General features: G+C 42.7%; 2 protein-coding genes across 13 annotated transcripts in view; one reads left to right on the top strand and one right to left on the bottom strand.

Moving 5' to 3' along the window:
- The window catches only part of MROH8 (maestro heat like repeat family member 8), a 54782-nt gene extending 43103 nt beyond the window's left edge, over nt 1–11679 (bottom strand). For 9 of the 11 annotated variants that reach the window (XM_087445295.1, XM_087445302.1, XM_087445300.1 and 6 more), the window contains exons 1-4: nt 11299–11678; nt 5488–5609; nt 2804–2949; nt 15–137 (exon numbers count right to left, since the gene is read on the bottom strand). In XM_087445295.1, the coding sequence (XP_087301421.1) occupies nt 15–137; nt 2804–2949; nt 5488–5609; nt 11299–11597 (690 nt within the window). In that variant the 5' untranslated portion in view covers nt 11598–11678. Of the gene's footprint in view, nt 1–14; nt 138–2803; nt 2950–5487; nt 5610–11298 lie in introns of all 11 variants that reach the window. The other 2 variants (XM_087445301.1, XM_087445305.1) reach the window with 2 other exon arrangements.
- The window catches only part of RPN2 (ribophorin II), a 55843-nt gene continuing 47019 nt past the window's right edge, over nt 11304–20127 (top strand). For both annotated transcript variants that reach the window (XM_004430426.2, XM_004430425.3), the window contains exons 1-2: nt 11304–11445; nt 15728–15921. In XM_004430426.2, the coding sequence (XP_004430483.1) occupies nt 11433–11445; nt 15728–15921 (207 nt within the window). In that variant the 5' untranslated portion in view covers nt 11304–11432. The remainder of the gene's footprint in view (nt 11446–15727; nt 15922–20127) is intronic.

Here is a 20127-nt window from a genome sequence, read left to right as displayed (position 1 = left end):
GTCACAATACTTACATTTAGGATATGCACAATGTCTGCTATGTGGCTGTGAATGAATGATTCTGTGGTTTCATCATAGGGTAAAGTTTGGCTGAGAGAAGACAAAGATCTTAGGAATGTCAGCTTCTCAAGTTCAGTCTGAATTTGTGGAAAAAACAATAAAAACAATTATACATTATAATCTCATTTGATAATTGTAGAGGGCTTTTGAAAAGTTATTTGGAATGTTTTAAACATCTGATATCTCATTCAATCCAATATCAGTCTTTTATATTATCATTCCTTATAAGGAATGAATAAATTACAGAGGAATGAAATTCCTTGTCTACTGGCCCTGCCTGGGTCTGGGACCTCATTTTCCCACTCAGCTAGATTACTAAGTGCTCCATAACGGCTCTCCCCACCTTTAGTCTTTGCTTCCGCACCACCCACCCTGTATACTGCTATACCCTGATTAAGCTTCCTAAAGGTGACCTCTGATGTTGCTACTTCTAGCTCTCTTGATGTCATTAAAGATTCATTATTTTGAGTCTTTAAGATTTCCTATTAAAATGCAAGTTCTGATTTGAAGAATCAAATCTCTTTTGTATTATTCTCCTTTTCTGATGATAAAAGCAAGAAAGTTTTATATCACAGGAACTTTGAAAAAATAACGCATAAGAAGAAAAGAGACCAATAATTTCACAAATTTGAGAAAACTTCTTCTAGCATCCTCCCCCACCCCCGCCCCGCATATAGATGGTATAAACTGGTATAAGCTCTCTGGACAGCAAGTAGCAGTATCTAGCAAGAAGTTGACCTCATGGCCTGACTCTCTCTCACCTGAATTAGTGTAACGATCCAACACTGGGTTTCCCTGCTCCAGTTTTGCCCCCTCCAATCTAATCCCCCAGCCATCACCAGATCCATCTTTATAAAACGCAAATTTGATAAGGTCACTCCCTATTGAAATCTTTCAACGGCACCCATGGAGGCCAAGGCCCTTCCCAATGTGACCCTAGCTAACCTTTTCAAATTCATCTCTTGCCTTGGCCCCCAGCATTTTGAGCTTTAGCCAAATTAACTTTTATGCTGCCCTGTCTTGCTTCTGGGCCTTTGCATCTTCTGAATTCTCTATACTTCTTTTTGTTTACTGACTAAAATCTATATGTCCTTTAAGACGTGGATCATGCATTTTCTCCTGAAGCAGGGTGCCCTTCCTAAGTGTATCCATAAACCAAATGCATATATTGCTATCGTGGCATTTGTCATACTCTGACAGAATTACCATCTTATTTATCTATTTCCCTGACTGGCTGTGGATTCAGGTGAAGGCAGGGAATGGACTTTTTTCAATTCACTGCAGCAACCCAAGCCCTTCATTAATTACAAAGAAATTCTTTATAAAGCCCTGCTGACATGAAGAATAAAGAATGGTCGAGTCAAAAGTGAAGACCAACGTTCTGGCTTTAAGTGTTCTTAAAAATTGTTTTATTGGCAGGGCCAGCCCAGTGGCGTAGTGGTTAAGTTTGTGTACCCTGGTTTGGCGGCCTGGGGTTCACAGGTTCGGATCCCAGGCGTGGACCTATGCACCGCTTATCAAACCATGCTGTGGCAGGCTTCCCACATATAAAATAGAGGAAGATTGGCAAGGGAGGTTAGTTCAGGGCTAATCTTCCTTGCCAAAAAAAAAAAAAATTTTATTGGCATTATACATAGATAAAATGTAAAGCTTGATGAATTTTCATAAACCAAAAACATTCATGTATATATCCAAAGGAAATGAAATCTGGATTTCAAAGAAATATCTACACTCCCACGTTCATTGCAGCATTATTCACAATAGCCAAAACATGGAAACAACCTAAGTGCCTGTTGACAAATGACAGATACCTTCAACACTATGATTTAAACATACTAGGCTTCTTTGAGTTCACCAAACATGCTCTGCTCCATTCCACCACAAGGTTGTTAAACATACCATTCCCTATTTCTGGAACACTCCCTCCAACTCTAACTTCTAGTTTCTCGTATTCATTCCTCAGATCCGAGCTTAAGGGTTGCTTCCTCATAGATGCCTTCCCTTACCCCCAGGTTAAGACAAATTCTTCTGTTATATGCTCTCATAGAATGAATGAATGAATGAATGTTTCACCTAAACAATGGAATACTGTATTAAGCAGCATAATATGGATTTATAGTTATGGACCTAAAAAAATTTTTTCTCCCACCATCTCTGATGTTTATTTTTCTACAATTACATGCATTTGTATGCATAGAAAAAGTCTGAAAATATATATACCAAAATGTTAACAGTAGTTATCTCAGGAGAGTGGGATTAGGGAAGATTAACTTTTATTTTTTTTTGAATTTTATTTATTTATTTTTCCCCCAAAGCCCCACTAGATAGTTGTATGTCACAGTTGCACATCCTTCTAGTTGCTGTATGTGGGACGCGGCCTCAGCGTGGCCGGAGAAGCGGTGCATCGGTGCTCGCCCGGGATCTGAACCCGGGCCACCAGCAGCGGAGCGTGCGCACTTAACTGCTAAGCCACGGGGCCGGCCCTGGAAGATTAACTTTTAATTTTTACTATGGTTTTCTTTGTTTTTATAGGGATTTTTATAATTTTTATAAGTATAAAGTTTATAAATATATATAAATATATTTATTATAAATATAAAAATAAACATTAAAGTATAAATATAAATACATTTTATGGCCCATAATATAAATTATTTATATAATAAGGAAATAATAAATGTTTAAAATATTTGTTAAAATGGAGGACTAAGTTGGATAACCCCTAAAGATTGCTTGTACATACCTTTAGCGCACCATCAAAAAACTCCCGGATGGATTGGATCAGCCTCTCAACAATGAGCTTGCCGAGGGGGCCCTGGTGGGTCGGGTGTCTGAAGCTATCTGCGAGGGATTCCTGAGGGAGTTCAGGGATGTCAGAGACGTCCGAGTCTAATACGGAAAGACAGACATCGGATGAGGCCTCCGTACTACGTAAAGTTCCATGGTTTAGTGGGGAGAACCACTGGACATTAGGACAGACAGGCCCTCTTCTCACCTCTACTATTTGCTCTGCGACCTTGACCAAGTCCCTTCCCCTCTCCGAGTCTCAGTTTTCTCAATGACAAATTCCACGTTCTCTAAGGGCCTTCTGAACTACTAAAACCTTTAAGACTGAGATGTAGCAGAGTAGTTAAGAGCATGGACTTTACATCGCAGTTTGAGACTAGTGTGAATGCCGGCTCTACTTATTGGTTGTATCACCTTTATCCAGTTAGTTTGCCTCTTGGAACCTTGGTTTCCTCACCTGTAACATAGGGTTATTGTGAGGATTAAGTGAGGTAATACATACAAAACATTTATCCCGGTATGTGGCCCATAGTAAGTACTTAAATGGTAGATATTATTATTCAGATTCAAAAGTCTATGACTCTGTGGTGACAAGAGCTTAAAATACAGTAGCAGCCCCTTGCTGATCTTTTCCCACTGGACCAGACTGCAGTAAGTGCTTGAGGTATCTCCTTCCCAACCTGGGATATACTCTGATTAAGAGCACAGGCTCCAGAGTTACTCTAGAGTTGGTTGGCCTAGGCTCAGATCCTTGCTTTGCCTCTTTCTAGCATTCTGACCTTGTGCGACCTTACTTTCTCTGGGCTATTTCTTCATTTCCAAAATGGGGATGATAATAGAACCCACTTCATTTGGCTGATATGGAGCTAGCACCAAGGAAGGGTTGGCAAGTATTACTCCTTTGCTCACTGAGTGACAATGATTATGGTGGCATCATTTTCCTCTTCATGTAGCTTTACGTCCTTACCTCTTCTATTTTCCAATACCAAATCCTTTATTCCTATTGGGCAAATAGTCTTACTGTTTCCCCCTTAACACACCTATCATCTGAGGGTTTCTACCACTCTACTTTTGTACTCTTTTTGGCCTCTTCTGCAATTTCCTCCCACTTCCTGCCACCTTTTTGTCATTCCCTAGAAGCCATGTTCTCGCTCACCTCTGATCTTCACACAGGCTTTCCTGCTGCTTGCATGTTTTTCCTTCTTCTCCCCCACCTTCCCCTACCCCTCTTTGCCTAGCTCACTCCTACTCATCCTTCAGGGCTCAGCTCCAGGATGCCTTTCCTGGACCCCCTCTTGGCTAAGTATCCTCCTAGTCGCTAATAAACTTCTCTGTGTCTGCTCCCTACACCCACCCCCACCCCCCTCACAGATATTATACTGAATTCCAACCATTTGTTTATAAGTACACTGTCTGTTCTGTTCACTGTTCTGTCTCCAGCGGCTAGATCAGTGTTTAGAGCACAGTAGGGCTTCAATAAATACAGGTTCCCTCCACTATCCAAAAGTTCGTTTTACGCTACTTCCCTTTTATGGAAGACCTTACATTAGTACTGTTTTTGCTAACCCAAAGAAACCTGAAGAGCATTTGCGCTTTTACAAAAAGCGAAATTATAGTGTTCAGCGTTTGTTTTGCAGGGAGCCTTTATGGAGGCAGTGGTACCCTGAGCAGCAGAAGTGGCGCCACCAAGCTCCTTCCCCAGGAACTACACTCAGCATCTCAGCATCAACTTGCCATAGCTTTGAACTGCGTCTGTGAGCAGCTATGTTTTATCTTGATTTATTTTGGTAGATTATTTTTGGAGTCTGGGAACGCTCAGACATTTTTCCCATATAAATTAATGGTAACCGCTACTTTGCTTTACACCATTTCAGCTTATGAAAGTTTTCATAGGAATGCTCCAGTTTTGGATAGTGGGGGAAACCGGTATTTGTTGAATGTACAAATGAATGAATGTAGTTCCTTAAACACACCATAGTCTTTCCTGTCTCATGTACATGCTGTTTCACCCATGTGGAATGCTTTTCCCTCTACTTCTCACATGGGTTGCTTTCTCATGTCCTTGAGGCCTTCTTTAGGTTTAAACAGCACCATCTCAGCAGGTGTTCTCTGACAACCATGCTTTAAAGTAGGTTCCCATCTCCCCTCTGGGTCTCAACCCCTTGTTTCACTCTTTCATAATGTTTACTACAACTTGTAATTACTTTATTTACTTTTTTTTTTGGTCTTTTCAGCACTATAATGTATGTTCTGTGAGGGCAAGGACCAGGTCAGTCTTGTTCACTGTTGTATGCCCAGCAACTGGTACTCAATACATGTTCGTAGAATCAGTGAAAGACAGTTATTCTGTAGCCCAATCCAGGTTCCACTCACACCTACCTTTCCCTTCTCAGAATCCTTCTAGCACTTAGACTCTGCACAAATCTGTAGGATTATCTGTTTCAGTTTAGTTTCCTGTATGTCTAGAATAATATATCTTATCTCATTTTGCCAACCCTATTCCAGGGTCTTAAAGTCAGGGACCAAATTCATTGTCAAAATCGAGTCAGGGTCTGGTAACCCTGCAACTTGACTTGAAAAGAGATTCCCTTTTCTCTGCCCCTGCCCCCTCCCCTTTTTTTTAACCTTTCCCCTTTTCACCTGTAAGTTCAAGGCTACTTGGGCCTTTTTTAACATCCTCTAAGTTGCTCAGCTGCAAATCCACACTTCCTGAATCACTGTCAGAAGCATAAGGGACCACTACTTCTTCCCGACTACAGATCCTAGGAATGAAGAGGGGATTAGAAAAATCACAGTTTTTCAAGACTGCTTCCATCTCATCATTCAAGTGAAAACTTACATGTCACCTTCTCAGAGAGGCATTTATTGACCTCCAATCTAGGTTAAGCAGCCTCTCCCCACCCCAGTCCCACAGATATTTTCTTATCTTGTTCATAGTGTTTAAGCATTACCTACAATTATCAAGTTCATTTGTGTTTATTGACTGTTAGCCATCAGACTACAAGCTCCACGAGGGGAGAAACCTTGTCTACATGATCACAGTTGTATTCCCAGCACCTAGCACATTGTCAGCCTCATTGGGAGTGAACGGACAGGTAAGAAATACTATGCTCCTGTTAAAAAGAGACTGAGGTAGAACATCCCCCCACCTCCGTCAATCCCCTTACCCTTTCCCACTTTTTCTTTTTTTTTTTTGTGAAGAAGATCAGCCCTGAGCTAACATCCATGCCTATCCTCCTCTTTTTTTTGCTGAGGAAGACCAGCTCTGAGCTAACATCTATTGCCAACCCTCCTCCTTTTTCTCCCCAAAGCCCCAGTAGATAGTTGTATGTCATAGCTGCACATCCTTCTAGTTGCTGTATGTGGGACCTGGCCTCAGCATGGCCGGAGAAGCGATGCGTCGGTGCGCGCCCGAGATCTGAACCCGGGCTGCCAGTAGCGGAGTGAGCGCACTTAACCGCTAAGCCACCGGGCCGGCCCTACTTTTTCTTTTTTCTATAGCACACAATACCTTCTAACATATCATTCACTTATTTAAGATATTGTTTATCATCTATTTCCTCCTGCTAAATGTAAGCTCCATGAGGGCAAGGATTTTTGGCTGCTTTGTTCATGCATGTATTCCAAGAGCTTAGAATAGTGCCTGGCACATGGGAATGCTCAATAAATACTGAGTGAGTGAATGACTTAATAGATCTCTATTTGCTGAATGTTTAGTATATATTAATGAATGAAAAAGCAAGTTGCCAAATGGGGTACAATACAATTCCATTTTTATTAAAACGAAACAATACTTTCACAAAGGCGATAAGCGTGTGTGTGTCTGTGTCTGTGTGTTTATGTACACACACAGACACACACACACAAATGTTGGGATACATGTAGAAAAACTTATGGAATTCAAACCAAACATCTATGGAGTAGAACTGTTGAGAGAAAAATTTAGTTTTTAAACTTCTATATTGCTTGAATTTTTTTATATTGGTATGAATATGAAATATTGACAAAGATGTGGAGCAAAGAGAATTCTTACAAATCACAGCTGGCAGTATAAATTGGTACAATCACTTTGGAAATAATCTGGCATTCTCTAGTAAAGTTGAAAATGTGTATATGCCACGACTCACAATTCTACTACTAGGAATGTATTACAGTCAAACTCTTATAGATGTGCACGAGGAATAAATATAAGAATCTTCATAGTAGTAGTCATCATAGCCAAAAACTAGAAACATCCAACAGCCTATCAACAGTAGAATAAACTGTGCTATATTCATTCAATGAAGTACAATACAGCAGTGAAAATAAATGAGTTCTAGCCATGCACAACAACACAGACAAATCTTACAATATTTAAGAGAAAAAAGAAAGTCAAAGAAAAAATATGTAGTAAATTCCATTTATATAAAGTTAAGAAATATGCAAAAGTAAGCAAATACTGTTTGGAGTTATAAACATACATGGGAAAACTATAAAGAAAAGCAAGGAAACAATATAACCTGCAGGATGGGGATCTCTGAGGGGGGAGAGAAAGGGATAGAATGGGCAGGACTAGAAAGAGGACTTAAAAGTTACGGTTATGTTCTTTTTTTAACAAGATGGCAAGTACACAGTTTCACTCTATCATTATTCTTTTTTCCTTATGTTTGTTTTACAAATATTATTTTTTCATTTAGTCCGTAGTATATACAACAATTTTGGGGAAAAGCCCCAAACCAATAAAGGTTGAACTTTTTCCTGTGTGCATATATTTCTTTAATAATTTTTTAAAAAGCTAGTTAATTAAAAACTAACAAACCCTCTAGGAGTAGAATGGCTGGGTCATATGGTAGGTTGTATAATTGGCTTTTTAAGAAGCTATCAGTTTTCCAAAATGGTTGTACTTTACATCTCCACCAGTAGTGTATGAGAGTTCCAGTTGCTCCACACCCTTGCCAACATTTGGTATTGTTGGTCTTTTCCATATTAACCATTCCAGTGGATGTGCAGCAGTATCTTACTGTGGTTTAATTTGCAATGATGTTGATCATCTTTTCATTTGTTTATTTGCTCTTTCTATATCTTTGAGGAAGTGCCTATTCAAATCTTTTGCCCATGTTTTTTATTGGGTTGCTTGCAATGCTATGCTGGTAAATGTTTAAAACAGACTCTCTAAGTGCAGTTCTTAAGTGAAAGCCGGTCAATATTGTCATTTACATTAACAAGTAACATGTAATTGAAACTTCAGAAGTGACTTTTCTTTTTTTTTTCTCTTTGTGAGGAAGATCAGCCCTGAGCTAAAATCCAATGCCAATCTTCCTTTTTTTTTTTTTTTTTTTTGCTGAGGAAGATTGGCCCTGGGCTAACATCAGTGCCCATCTTCTTCTACTTTATACGGGACGCCGCCACAGCATAGCTTGGCAAGCGGTGCATTGGTGCGCGCCCAGGATCCGAACCTACGAACCCTGGGCCGCCAAAGCTGAGTGTGCACACTTAACCGCTACACCACCGGGCCAGCCCCGTGACTTCTTTTTTCAATTGGGTAATAGTTTTCAAACACTACAAGAATATTTCCTCAAGTTTTGGTGCTATTCACAATGTAAAGTCTGCAGACATGACACACTTTTTTTTAACTTAATTTTTTAATGGAAAAATGCAATATAAAAATACTACTTTGTTCAAATATACAACACACACATTATACTACTTTGGAAAACCCAGCTTACTTCAGAAAGCAAATAATACCATCTGTACTGGTATATGTTATGTGGCTTTCTTCATTGTTACAAATTGTATTCTGGAATTAAAAGATACATAATAAAAATAAAAGTAGTGAATCTGAATCAAGTAAAATTATTTTAAGAATTGTTAATAAATTCCTACACTACTGAATATGCAGCATTTTCCCGTAAATTCTTAGTTTGCAAATACTCTAAGTAATGAATAGGTCTGGAGCATTTCATATTTATATATGGACTACAGAAATCAAACAGAACGTGGCGTTTTCCCAGAACTTGAAACTACTCAAATATAGTGTTGATCTTCTGCCTTCTTTAGAAGTGTTTGTATTCAGTTCTGCCATTGCAAGAGAAGGAATGAATTGGCAGGAAAATGCCACCATTATGATAGTGCACATTTCTTCCCCAAAGACGGTTTTTAATTTATCCCCAAACAGGGCAGACATGGCCTAAATCACTCAGGTCACCTGACTTAGCTGAAAAGGCACCCTTCATTGTGGATCCTGACACTGGGAAGCGGGTGCTTGGCTCACACATTTAGCAGGGGAATCTGCCAGATCATGACGGAGGAGGCCAGCTCCCCAGGCGCTGCTGCCTGGCCTTCCTGCTCACCCACAGGTGGCCCTGGCCTCCACATGCCACCAGCATGGAGCTAGCTCTCGCTTTCCTGGCCGGCTGTCCTCTACTTGGTGAGATGTTGGGCTGCCGCAGGTCACAGATGATGCTTTTTGGATCTGGGCTCCAGGGAGCTGGAGCCCCGGGATAGCGTCAGGAACCCGGAAGAGAAATCATTTCTGTGAGTCATGGAGCCCAGCAAACCCCCCAGCCAAATGGAGTTGGGGTTACTCTGACTCAGGCTGGGCCCTGCCCCCTCGTTGGGGAGTGCGTCCTTCTGGTCTTCATCCTGGCCTTGTCCTTGTCTGTCTTGAGGGCAGCTGTGGCTGTGACCAGGAACTTGACAGGCCCATTGTGCATGTGGTAGGAGCCTCTTCCGGATATGATACACTGTTCAGTTTAATCTGTATTAACATTTTCTCAATCATTAAGTTTAGATGATAAAAAAAGCCATAAATCAAGCCCTGGTTTGTAGCATTTGCTGACTCTATGGTGCAAATATTCTCATGGTGGCCCAAATCAAGCTACCAATGTTACTTTGGGAAGAGATGTGCAGTAGCACACCATCATAAAATATTTCCACCATCTAGATACAATAGATATAAGAAACCACAAAAAGCATAGACAATGGTAAAAAGTATTAAAATAATTAAGAAATGATGAGTTTAGTTTTCAATATACTGTATTTGATTGCAATTTTGTATAATTTAATTTTTCTAAATAGATGTATGTAACAACCAATTTGCAAAATTCCTGATAGATTTAACAACTGACTCTTGCAAGCCAGTGTGAGACAGCTCTAGCACGCCATTGCTTGTCTTATTATTGAGTGGAAGAGTTCTTCATATATTCTAGATCAGCATTGTACAACAGAACTTTCTGTGATATTGGAAATGTTGTATAATTCTGCGCTGTCCAATATGATACCCACTAGCCACATGTGGCTCTTGAGCACTTGAAATGTGACTAGTACAACTGAGGAGCTCAATTTTTAATTTCAACTAGTTTAAATTCAAATTTAAATATCCACATACAGCTAGTATCTATCATATTGAACAGCACAGTACCAGACATAGAAAGAACAGACTCCCCCTTATTTGGGATAATAATATCTGGGACACTAATAACGATAATAAGAGTCACCATATTGTGCATAGTTTATATGTTCATTATAGTTAAAGGCACAGATTATAGAGTCAGACTGCCTGGGTTCAAATCGTTTAGTTTCCTTCTCTATAAAATGGGAATAATAACAGTACACACCTCACAGAATGGTGATATGGAGTAAATAGTGTACGTAGAGCACTTAGTATACTGTCGGCTATGCTGTAAAGGCTTAATAAGTGGAGTTAGTTGTTACTCAGTTCTTAGATGAGTCACTTACTTTTTTTTTTTTTTTTTTTGGTGAGGAAGATTGTCCCTGGGCTAACATCGGTGCCAATCTTCCTCTATTTCCTCTATTTTGTATATGGGACGCAGCCACACCGTGGTTTGATGAGCGGTGTGCAGGTCCGCGCCGAGATCTGAACAGGCGAAGCCCGGGCCACCGAAGCGCAGCGCGAACTTAACCACTAGCCCGCCACCGGGCCGCCCCGGTCACTTCCATTTTTGAGCCTGTTACTTCTCCGTCTGTAAAATGGGCTAACACGCACCTCACACAGACTAACTGTGAGGAGTCACTGAGTCCACACAAATGCTTTGCAAATCTGATAACACGTCACTCATAGGTAACTTATGAACAACTGAAAATCTTCGGAAGAAATTGCCATAATTTTCTAAAGGAAAAAAATAATAACCCTCCAATATTGCTCGCCCTTCTCCATCGGACCCTGGCGACTCCTTTAAAATTGGCCGGGTTGAGGAGAGACGACTGAGAGACAGGGCAATCGGCCAATCAGAGGAGGCCCCGTCTGGGGCCCACCCCGAAGCCTCGCCCAACCGCGTCCCGGGAGCGCCGGAATACGACGGTTGCGAGGTGGTTGGTTCCAAGTGGGCCAGGGCGCGGGGTGGGGGAAGCGGGCCTGTAGGCGAGTACCACGGGGCCCTTTGCGCGCGAGGACTGGAATTCCGGCCGCGACTGCTGGGAGTGGCCCGGCCCAGCGGGACGACGGGGACTGACCTGTGCCTGGAGCCCATCCCAGTCCGCGGAGCCTGCCGCGGGTCCCTGGCGTCCCCTCCGGAGCGGTCTTGGAGCCACTTTCCCGAGCGGAAGTCAGCCTGCGGCTCGGGCGCTGGTGGGACCTGCTCGGAGGAATGGCGCCGCCGGGTGAGGCGTTGCGCATGGCTAGACGACGGGGCCCCGCGGCCGGCACGCCTTGGCGAGTGGGCCGTCGCCCGCGGGAGGCTAGTGCTCGCCACTCGGGAGCCGGCCGGGCGGGCTCCCCTTCCTCTGCGGGGCAGAGGCAGGGGCAGGGGCATGGGCTCGGGCTCTCTTGGGGTCGAGGGTCTGACGGGGGTCCGGTGAGCGGGTGAGACAGCTGGCAACCAGAGGAGGGGGTGGGGCTGGGGCTGAGTGCGGCGCGGAGCTACGGGTACCCCCGAGGCCCAGCCGGGGGACCGCGACCGCGGTAACGCGAGGTCTGGCTTCACTCATTCATTTGACTCGCGCGGGCTCCCGGGCCGGGCGGCCTAAGAGTGAGCCTTTGACCAAATCATCCTTCCTTGGGCCATAGTTTCCTGTTTAGGAAAAAGGGGCAAGAAAATCACTCACCTCTGTCTGGGAGCTTACAGCGTAATTTCTGAAGGTAGATTCTCCGGGTGCAATCTTGCAGTCCGCCACGTATTGGTTATGTGACCCAGCGCAAGTTAACTTAACCTTTCTGCACCTCAGTTTCTCATCTATGAAATAGGTTAGTCGCATTATCGGCCTCAGAAGTTGCTGTGAGTGTTAAGTGAGATCATCTTTATGCGTAGCTTAGGACAGTGCGTGGCACTAAGTAAGCACTCAATAAAGGTAACTGCATTGCTAGTTATCAAGTAGGCACTGTGCAGGACGGAATCTCAGGTAGTCTCACCACCACTTGGGAAATGCGTACTATTTTTATTCCGTTTGACAGAGGAGAAAATGGAATCCCAGAGAAAGGAAGTAACTTGCCCAAGGGAACAGTGAATAAGTCAGTGGCTCACTGCTCTATTATTTGAGAAGATGAGGATAATAGAGTGGTTAAAACAAACTTTGGGAGCCTGGCGGGTGGCACAGTGGCTAAGTTCCAGCGTGCCACTTTGGCGGCCGCTGTTCGCAGGTTCTGATTCTGGGCGGGGACCTACACACCGCTCATCAAGCCATGCTGTGGTGCGTCCCACATACAAAAGATAGAGGAAGATTGGCAGAGATGGTAGCTCAGGGCCAATCTCCTTCACAAAAAAAAAAAAGAAGAAGGGCCGGCTCCGTGGCTTAGCGGTTAAGTGCGCGCGCTCTGATGCTGGCGGCCCGGGTTCGGATCCCGGGAGCGCCCCGAGGCACCACTTCTCCGTGCAACGCGAGGCCGAGTCCCACGTACAGCAACTGGAGGGATGTGAACCTATGACATACAACTATCTACTGGGGCTTTGGGGGGAAAAAACTGAATAAATAAAATCTTTAAAAAAAAAAAGAAGAAGAAGAAGAAAAAAGCAAACTTTGGATTCAAACTGCCTGCATTTTGATTGTCGGCTGGTTATGTGTCTTAGGGCAGATAACTACTGAGCCTCAATTACTTTGTAAACTGTACTCATTTGGATGTTGTGAGGATTTAATGAGTGAATGCATGCAAGGTACTCAGCGTAGTATGGGCATATCCAACACATATTAAGTGCTCAAATTTTTGCCAAAAAAGTTATTGTTATCATTAATGTGAGGTGGGAAGATTAGGATTCTGACACAAATGCTGTGTTAGGGGAATTTACAGTTTAGTTGGGAAAATACTCGTCATAGTCATTCACTAGATCTTAATGTATTGAATACATGCATGTACACAAAGCACTGGGGATTCGGCGTTAGGGTCTTGATTCCTCTTTGTCTTACATCTTTCTATCCATTAGCAATCCTGGCTTTAACTTTGATTCTAGCCAGACTCTGATCAGTGCTCGTCACCTCCACTGCTGTCACCCTGGCTCAGACCACTATCATCTTTTTACTTGAATTATGGTAATAGTCTCCTAACTGACGTCCCTCTTAGTCCTTGCTCCTGCATAATCTCAGCACAGTATTGTTTATTCTCAACACAGTGATCCTGTTACGATGTAAGTTAAATCATTCCTCTGCTCAACGCTTTCCAGTGGCGCCCATCTTGCTCAGTAAAAGCCAGAGTGCCTGTAATGACTTACAAGTCCCTCTGGATTTGGCCTCTGCTGCTTCTGTCACCTGGTCCCTGCTTCTCACCCTTTGCTTACTCCGTTCTAGCCATACTTTCCTCCTTGCTAATGAAAAAAAAAAAACCACCATCTACACTCCTGATTCAGGGTCTTTGCACTGGCTCTTCTTGGGATAGTTTCGCCTGAAGTATCTTCACGACTTCCTCCTTTTCCTTCAGATCTATACACAGTATCTATTTCTTAGGCCTTCACAGACTACCTTATTTAAAATTGTAGCTCTTCCCAGATATCTCTTCTGTGCTTTATTTTTCTCCATTGCACTTTTCACCTTCTAACATGATATATAATGTTTCTTAATTATTTCATGTGATATCTGTCTTTTCCCACTAGAATGAAAGCTCCGTGAGGTTGGGGGTTTTTGTTCTGTTTCCTGCTGTATCTTTAACACCAAAGATAGTCCTTGGTATAGAGTAGGCATTCAATAAATATTTGACGAATACTCCACCTTACAGATCTCTTTCTAGTTTTTTTTAAAAAAAAGCTTTCACATTCTTTAGATTATTTAACACATACTGGGACTTAAATAGAAACAAACATTCATGCCCCTAACGTAGGCATCCCTTCTACAACATTCTCCAAGATACGGTGGAGCCTGAACTCTACAGTTAGACCTGGGTTTGAGTCCATGATTGGCTATGTGCAAACTACTCTTGCCTAAGTTTTCTTGTTTGTAAAAATGGATATAACAATGCTCTTCTTCTTTTTTTTTTTTTTGTGAGGAAGATCAGCCCTGAGCTAACATCCATGCTAATCCTCCTCTTTTTTTTGCTGAGGAAGACCGGCTCTGAGCTAACATCTGTTGCCAATCCTCCTCCTTTTTTTCCCCAAAGCCCCAGTAGATAGTTGTATGTCATAGTTGCATGTCCTTCTAGTTGCTGTATGTGGGACGTGGCCTCAGCATGGCTGGAGAAGAGGTGCGTCGGTGTGCGCCCGGGATCCGAACCCAGGCAGCCAGCAGCGGAGTGCGCGCACTTAACTGCTAAGCCACGGGGCTGGCCCCAACAATGCTCTTCTTAAGGAGTTCTAGTTCAAACTAAATTTGACACCATAGACAAAAGGATTTAGGACCGTTGATGTTAGCCTTGTGATAACTGTTACTTGGATGGCAGACAATTTATGTAGCAGTCCAGTCAAAGTGTTTTTTTTTTTTAATGAAAAGTAGAAATATACCACTCCTATAACTTCCTCCTGTCCCCTGGGGCATAATAGATGAGGACTAGTTTTTTTCCATTTATTCAGCAAATATTAATTCAGTACTACTTTGTGGCAGGCAGTGTGCAAGACTTGGAAATACTGGGATGAACAAGAGAAACAGTCTCTATCCTCATGGAGCTTCCACTTTAGCAGAGGAATCAGACATGACACTGTTACTTAGAGTTATGAAAAATACTGAGTAGAAGTACAGGTTGCTATGAGTGGATATAGCAACAATAACAATGGTAACAGAAGTAGTAGCTAACATTTAGCTAGCATTTGTTAAATGCCAGTCACTATTCTAAGCTCTTTATAGAATAGCTCATGTAATGTTCTTAACAACCCTGAGGTAGGTACTGTTATTATCCGACTTTACACTTGAGGAAACTGAGGCACAGGCTGGCCACATTGTAACTGCCATGGCCACATTGCTAATAAATGGCAGAGCTAGGATATAAACCTGGCCCCAGTGGCCACATTCTTTCCTTCTTTATAGTACTGGGGACCTAAGCCAAGTGAGGGCTGTTGGGGGCTTCTTAAGGAAGAGAAACTTGAACTGAAATCTGGAAGTAAAAGTTGAAATAGCGGAAAGCATGAAGAAGTGCTGGGTAGGAAAGACCATGACTCTTTAGAGGAACAGAGAGGAGGCCAGAGAGCCACACATGGAGGGAAGAGATCTAGCTGAGAGAGGCAAGGCCGTGGTGAGGGTTCAGGATTGGGTCTGGCCTGAGAGGCATAGGAGTCATGAATGTGCTTGAAATGGGAATAGCATGATGAGTCCTGTGCTTTAGATACAGGGAGGCTGTTGGGAGGACTGTCCTTCGGATAATTGAAGACAGTGCCCACCCCTTCCCCAAGGTTTCTCTCCAAGTTAAACCTCCCAGTTCCCCCAGCCTTCCTCACATGGTTTGGTTCCCAGACCTTGGTGCGCATCGTCACTGGAACTATGTATAGAACTTTGGAATAGTGCGGAGTGTATTTAATAGTCATTTCCCCCCAAGGTTCAAGCACTGTCTTCCTGTTGGCCCTGACAATCATAGCCAGCGCCCAGGCTCTGACGCCCATTCACTACCTCACCAAGCATGACGTGGAGAGACTGAAAGTCTCGCTAGACCGCCCTTTCACGAGTTTGGAATCTGCTTTCTACTCCATTGTGGGACTCAGCAGTCTTGACGCCCAGGTGCCAGATGTAAAGGTAAGGCTACTTTTGTGTTGGTGGCCTCATCCCTTCACTGTGTTCCTTTTGTGTCCTTCAAAACTAACTCATGCTCATTTGAGGATAACCAAGGCTAATACAATATAATAAATATTTATATCAATCCGACAGGTCTTTTCTTTTGAATGCCTAATGTATGTTTAGGACTATGCCAGATGTTTTAGTTGAATATAAAGAAGAGCAAATCATAGATCCTCTAGAAACTTTTACTGTAGTTCTGAGTGAGACTGCAATACCACATGTACTTGTTAAGTGCCCTATGTGTGTGGCTAATAAATAATAAAGGAATTGAAGATGAGGAGCATTCAAATTTGTTAAACAGTGACAGTCACAGCATCAGGCAGGTTTCGTATACTTTTTGGACCTTCGATGAGGAAAATGCATCACAACTAAAACCTTTCCTGGATTTAAGTCTTAAGTGAATTTACATTTTATTCATTATAGCAGCATGGATAGCAAGGGTAAGAAATTAGGGCCAGATTTCTCCTATAAGTCTTGTGTATTAGTTTTCTATGGCTGTGTAACAAATTACTGTAAACTCAGCAATTTAAAACAACACTCATTTATTAGCTGATTGTTCTCTAGGTCAGAAGTCCAGGCAAGCCTGGCTGGGCTCTCTGCTTAGTGTCTCTTAAGGTCAAAATGAAGGTGTTGGCCAGGCTGGGCTCTTATCTGGAGGCTCTGGGGAAGAATCCACTTCAAGCTCCTTCAGGTTGTTGGCAGAATCCAGTTCCTTGTGGTTGTAGGTCTGAGGTCCCCATTTTCTTGCTGGTTGTCAGCCAAGGGCTAGTCTCTGCTCCTCAAGGCCACCTGCATTTCTTCTTGTGTTGGCCCCCTCCCCTTTTATTTTATTTTATTTTTTCATGAGGAAGATCAGCCCTGTGCTAACATCGGCCAATCCTCCTCTTTTTTTGCTGAGGAAGACTGGCCCTGGGCTAACATCCGTGCCCATCTTCCTCCACTTTATATGGGATGCCGCCACAGCATGGCTTGCCAAGCAGTGCGTCAGTGCGTGCCCGGGATCCGAACCGTTGAACCCAGGGCTGCTGCAGTGGAGCGCGCACACTTAACCGCTTGCGCCACGGGGCTGCCCCCCCCCCTCCCGCCTTTAAATCAGTAATGGCGTATTGAGTCCTTCTTACTCTTCAAATCTCTCTGACCTCCTCTGCTACCAGCTGGAGAAAACTTTCTACTGTTAAAGGGCTTACTTGTTTAGGTCAGGCTCACCTGGATAATCTCTAAATTTTGAGGTCAGCTGACTTGGGGCTTTAATTAAACCTGCAAGATCCCTTCACAGTGGTTCCTAGATTAGTGGATGGATAAATAATCAATGGATGGAAATCTAAAGACGGCACCTTTAGAATCCTGCCCACTCTTTCTTGTATTAGCATAGAAATGACCCCAAATCTGAGTGGTTTGTGACCAAAGTTTATTTTTTGCTTATATTATATGGCCATGGGTCAGTTGGGGCTTTGCTCCATGTTTCTTCAGTCCAGAAGTCCATTTTGCCTGATGGAGCAGTCTCTTTCTGGAGTGTGTGCAAATGAAAGCATGGCTCTTAAAACTTGTGCTCAGAAGAGATAAGTGTCACTTCTTTTTATCTTTCTCATTTCATTGCCTGAAGCAAGTCACTTGGCCTTACCTGGATTCAACAGATTAGGGAAGTGTTATCCCCCTTCAGAGAAGTACAGTGTATTTTAGTGAATGGTAACTCCTGCACCTAGCCACCTGAGTCCCTTAGCCTCAGGGCTGTCCTGTGATCCTCCCTGGCTCTGGTCTCAGAGCTCCTGCTCTTTGCTTCTTTCAAGGCTAAAAGTTCGTTTTCTGATTAGAGTGGTGTGCACCCTGACCCACTGGATTGACAGTTTAGCTCACTGAACTAATGAACTCCTTGTTCATCGAGTGGTTGTTTTCTACGCAACTGTGCTAGGCCCTTGTATACAGTGGTGAACCAGTCATAATCACTGCCTTCAGAGAGCTTGCAGTCTAGTGGAAGTTAAAAGAATAGCAACTCTTTTGTTTCAACTTTGCTTGTGGAAGTTTTCAAACGTTCACAAAAGTGGTGAGAGCATATTATGAGTCTCCTTGTACCATTTGCTAGCTTGAACAGTTATTCACATTTTGACATTTTTATTACATTTACTTTCCCTCTGGCTATTTATTTAATTTTTTTGCTAGAGTGTTTTAAAGCGAATAGCAGACATATCATTTTACTTGTATCTCTAATGGGAACTCTTAACATAGTGACAATCCTTTTATTTCACCTAGAAAGGTTAACAATAATTTCTTTCTTTCTTTTTTTTTTTTTTTTGTGAGGAAGATCAGCCCTGAGCTAACATCCATGCTAATCCTCCTCTTTTTTTTTGCTGAGGAAGACTGGCTCTGAGCTAACATCTATTGCCAATCCTCCTTTTTTTCCCCAAGCCCCAGTAGATAGTTGTATGTCATAGTTGCACATCCTTCTAGTTGCTGTATGGGGGACGCCGCCTCAGCCCTCAGCACGGCCGGAGAAGAGGTGCGTCGGTGCGCGCCCGGGATCCGAACCCGGGCCGGCAGTAGCGGTGCGCGCGCACTTAACCGCTAAGCCATGGGGCTGGCCCCAACAATAATTTCTTAATGTCATTTAATTCCCAGTCTATGTTCAGTTATCTCAAGTTATTGCAAAAATGTTTTGTTGGTTAGTTGATTACTTGGTTTCAATCAGGGTCTAAACAGGGTCCACACATTGCATTTGTTGATATCTCTCAAGAGCCTTTTCGTCTATGACAGTTCCCATCCCCCATACCTTTTACTTATGGAACAAGCCAGGTTGCTTGACTTGGAGAATTTTCTACATTCTGCCTTTGATTGGTTGCATACTCATGCTGTTTTTGAACATATTTCCCTATCTCTTGTATTCTTGTAAACTGACAGTTAGCTCTTGAGGCTTAATTATATTCAGGATCAGCTTTCTTGGCAGAAACATTTTGTAGGTGGTGGTGCTGTGTACTTCCTATCAATGGATGCATAAAAACCGGTTTTTTCGGGGCCGGCCCCGTGGCTTAGCGGTTGGGTGCACGCGCTCTGCTGCTGGCGGCCCGGGTTCGGATCCCGGGCGCGCACCAACGCGCCGCTTCTCCGGCCATGCTGAGGCCGTGTCCCATATACAGAAACTAGAAGGATGTGCAACTATGGCATGCAACTGTTTACTGGGGCTTTAAGCAGGGGAATAAATAAATAAATAAAATTATTAAAAAAAAAAAACCGGTTTTTTCACTTTTAGTTATGATAAAGTTGTATCAGTGGATTCAGGTGTTGTCAGACTAATCTATCTCTTGTAAAGAGTATATAGTAGAGACTAGTTTTTTATCTAGTCTGACAGTCTTTATCTTTTAATTGGGGAATTTAGTCCATTTATATTCAATGTAACTATACTGTGGGTTTAAGTCTACCATCTTGTTATTTGTTTATCCATTTTTTCCTCCTCCTTACCTGTTTTAGATTGAATATTTTTTTAATGTTCCATTTTATCTCTTCTATTGGCTTTTTAGCTCTCATTTTTTTTAGTGGTTGCTCTAGAGATTTTAGTATGCATTGTAACTTATCACAGTATACTTTGAATTATTTTTGTCACCAATAATGAAAAGACCTTATAACAATATATTTCTATTTAAACTCCCATCGTTTGTGTCTTGTCATAATTTTTACTTTCTTTCAAGGGTCTCAGTTTTGTGCTGTTTTCCAGTGTCTCAACTTCATCTTTTTCGTTTAGTTTTATAGTTATTTATGGCAAGAGGATAAGTTCAATACCTTTAATTCTGGCATGGCCAGAACTGTTAGTCCCAGTTGAAGTCTTGAATCCATTGCAGTTGTTATTATTTTTAATGCTCAAAATGTCCCATTTTTGCCAGTGGGCCAATATGTCTGTGTGTGTGTGTTTTTTGTTTGTTTGTTTGTTTTTGCTGAGGAAGATTCTCCCTGAGCTAACCTCTGTTGCCAATCTTCCTCTTTTTCCTTGAGGAAGATCTGCCCTGACCTAACATCTTTGCCAGTCTTCCTCTATTTTGTATGTGGGTTGCTGCCACAGCATGACCGCTGATGAGTGATATAGGACCGTGCCTGGGGACTGAACCTGGGCCGCCAAAGCAGAGCATGCTGAACTTAACCACCAGGCCACTGGGCTGACCCCTGTTTGTTTTTATATGA

The sequence above is a fragment of the Ceratotherium simum genome, chromosome 21 (assembly GCF_057802395.1).
Source record: "Ceratotherium simum simum isolate JZ-2026a chromosome 21, ASM5780239v1, whole genome shotgun sequence".
NCBI classification, from domain to species: domain Eukaryota; kingdom Metazoa; phylum Chordata; class Mammalia; order Perissodactyla; family Rhinocerotidae; genus Ceratotherium; species Ceratotherium simum.
Note: the sequence above shows the minus strand (reverse complement) of the source record. Positions and strands in the feature narration are given on the sequence as shown.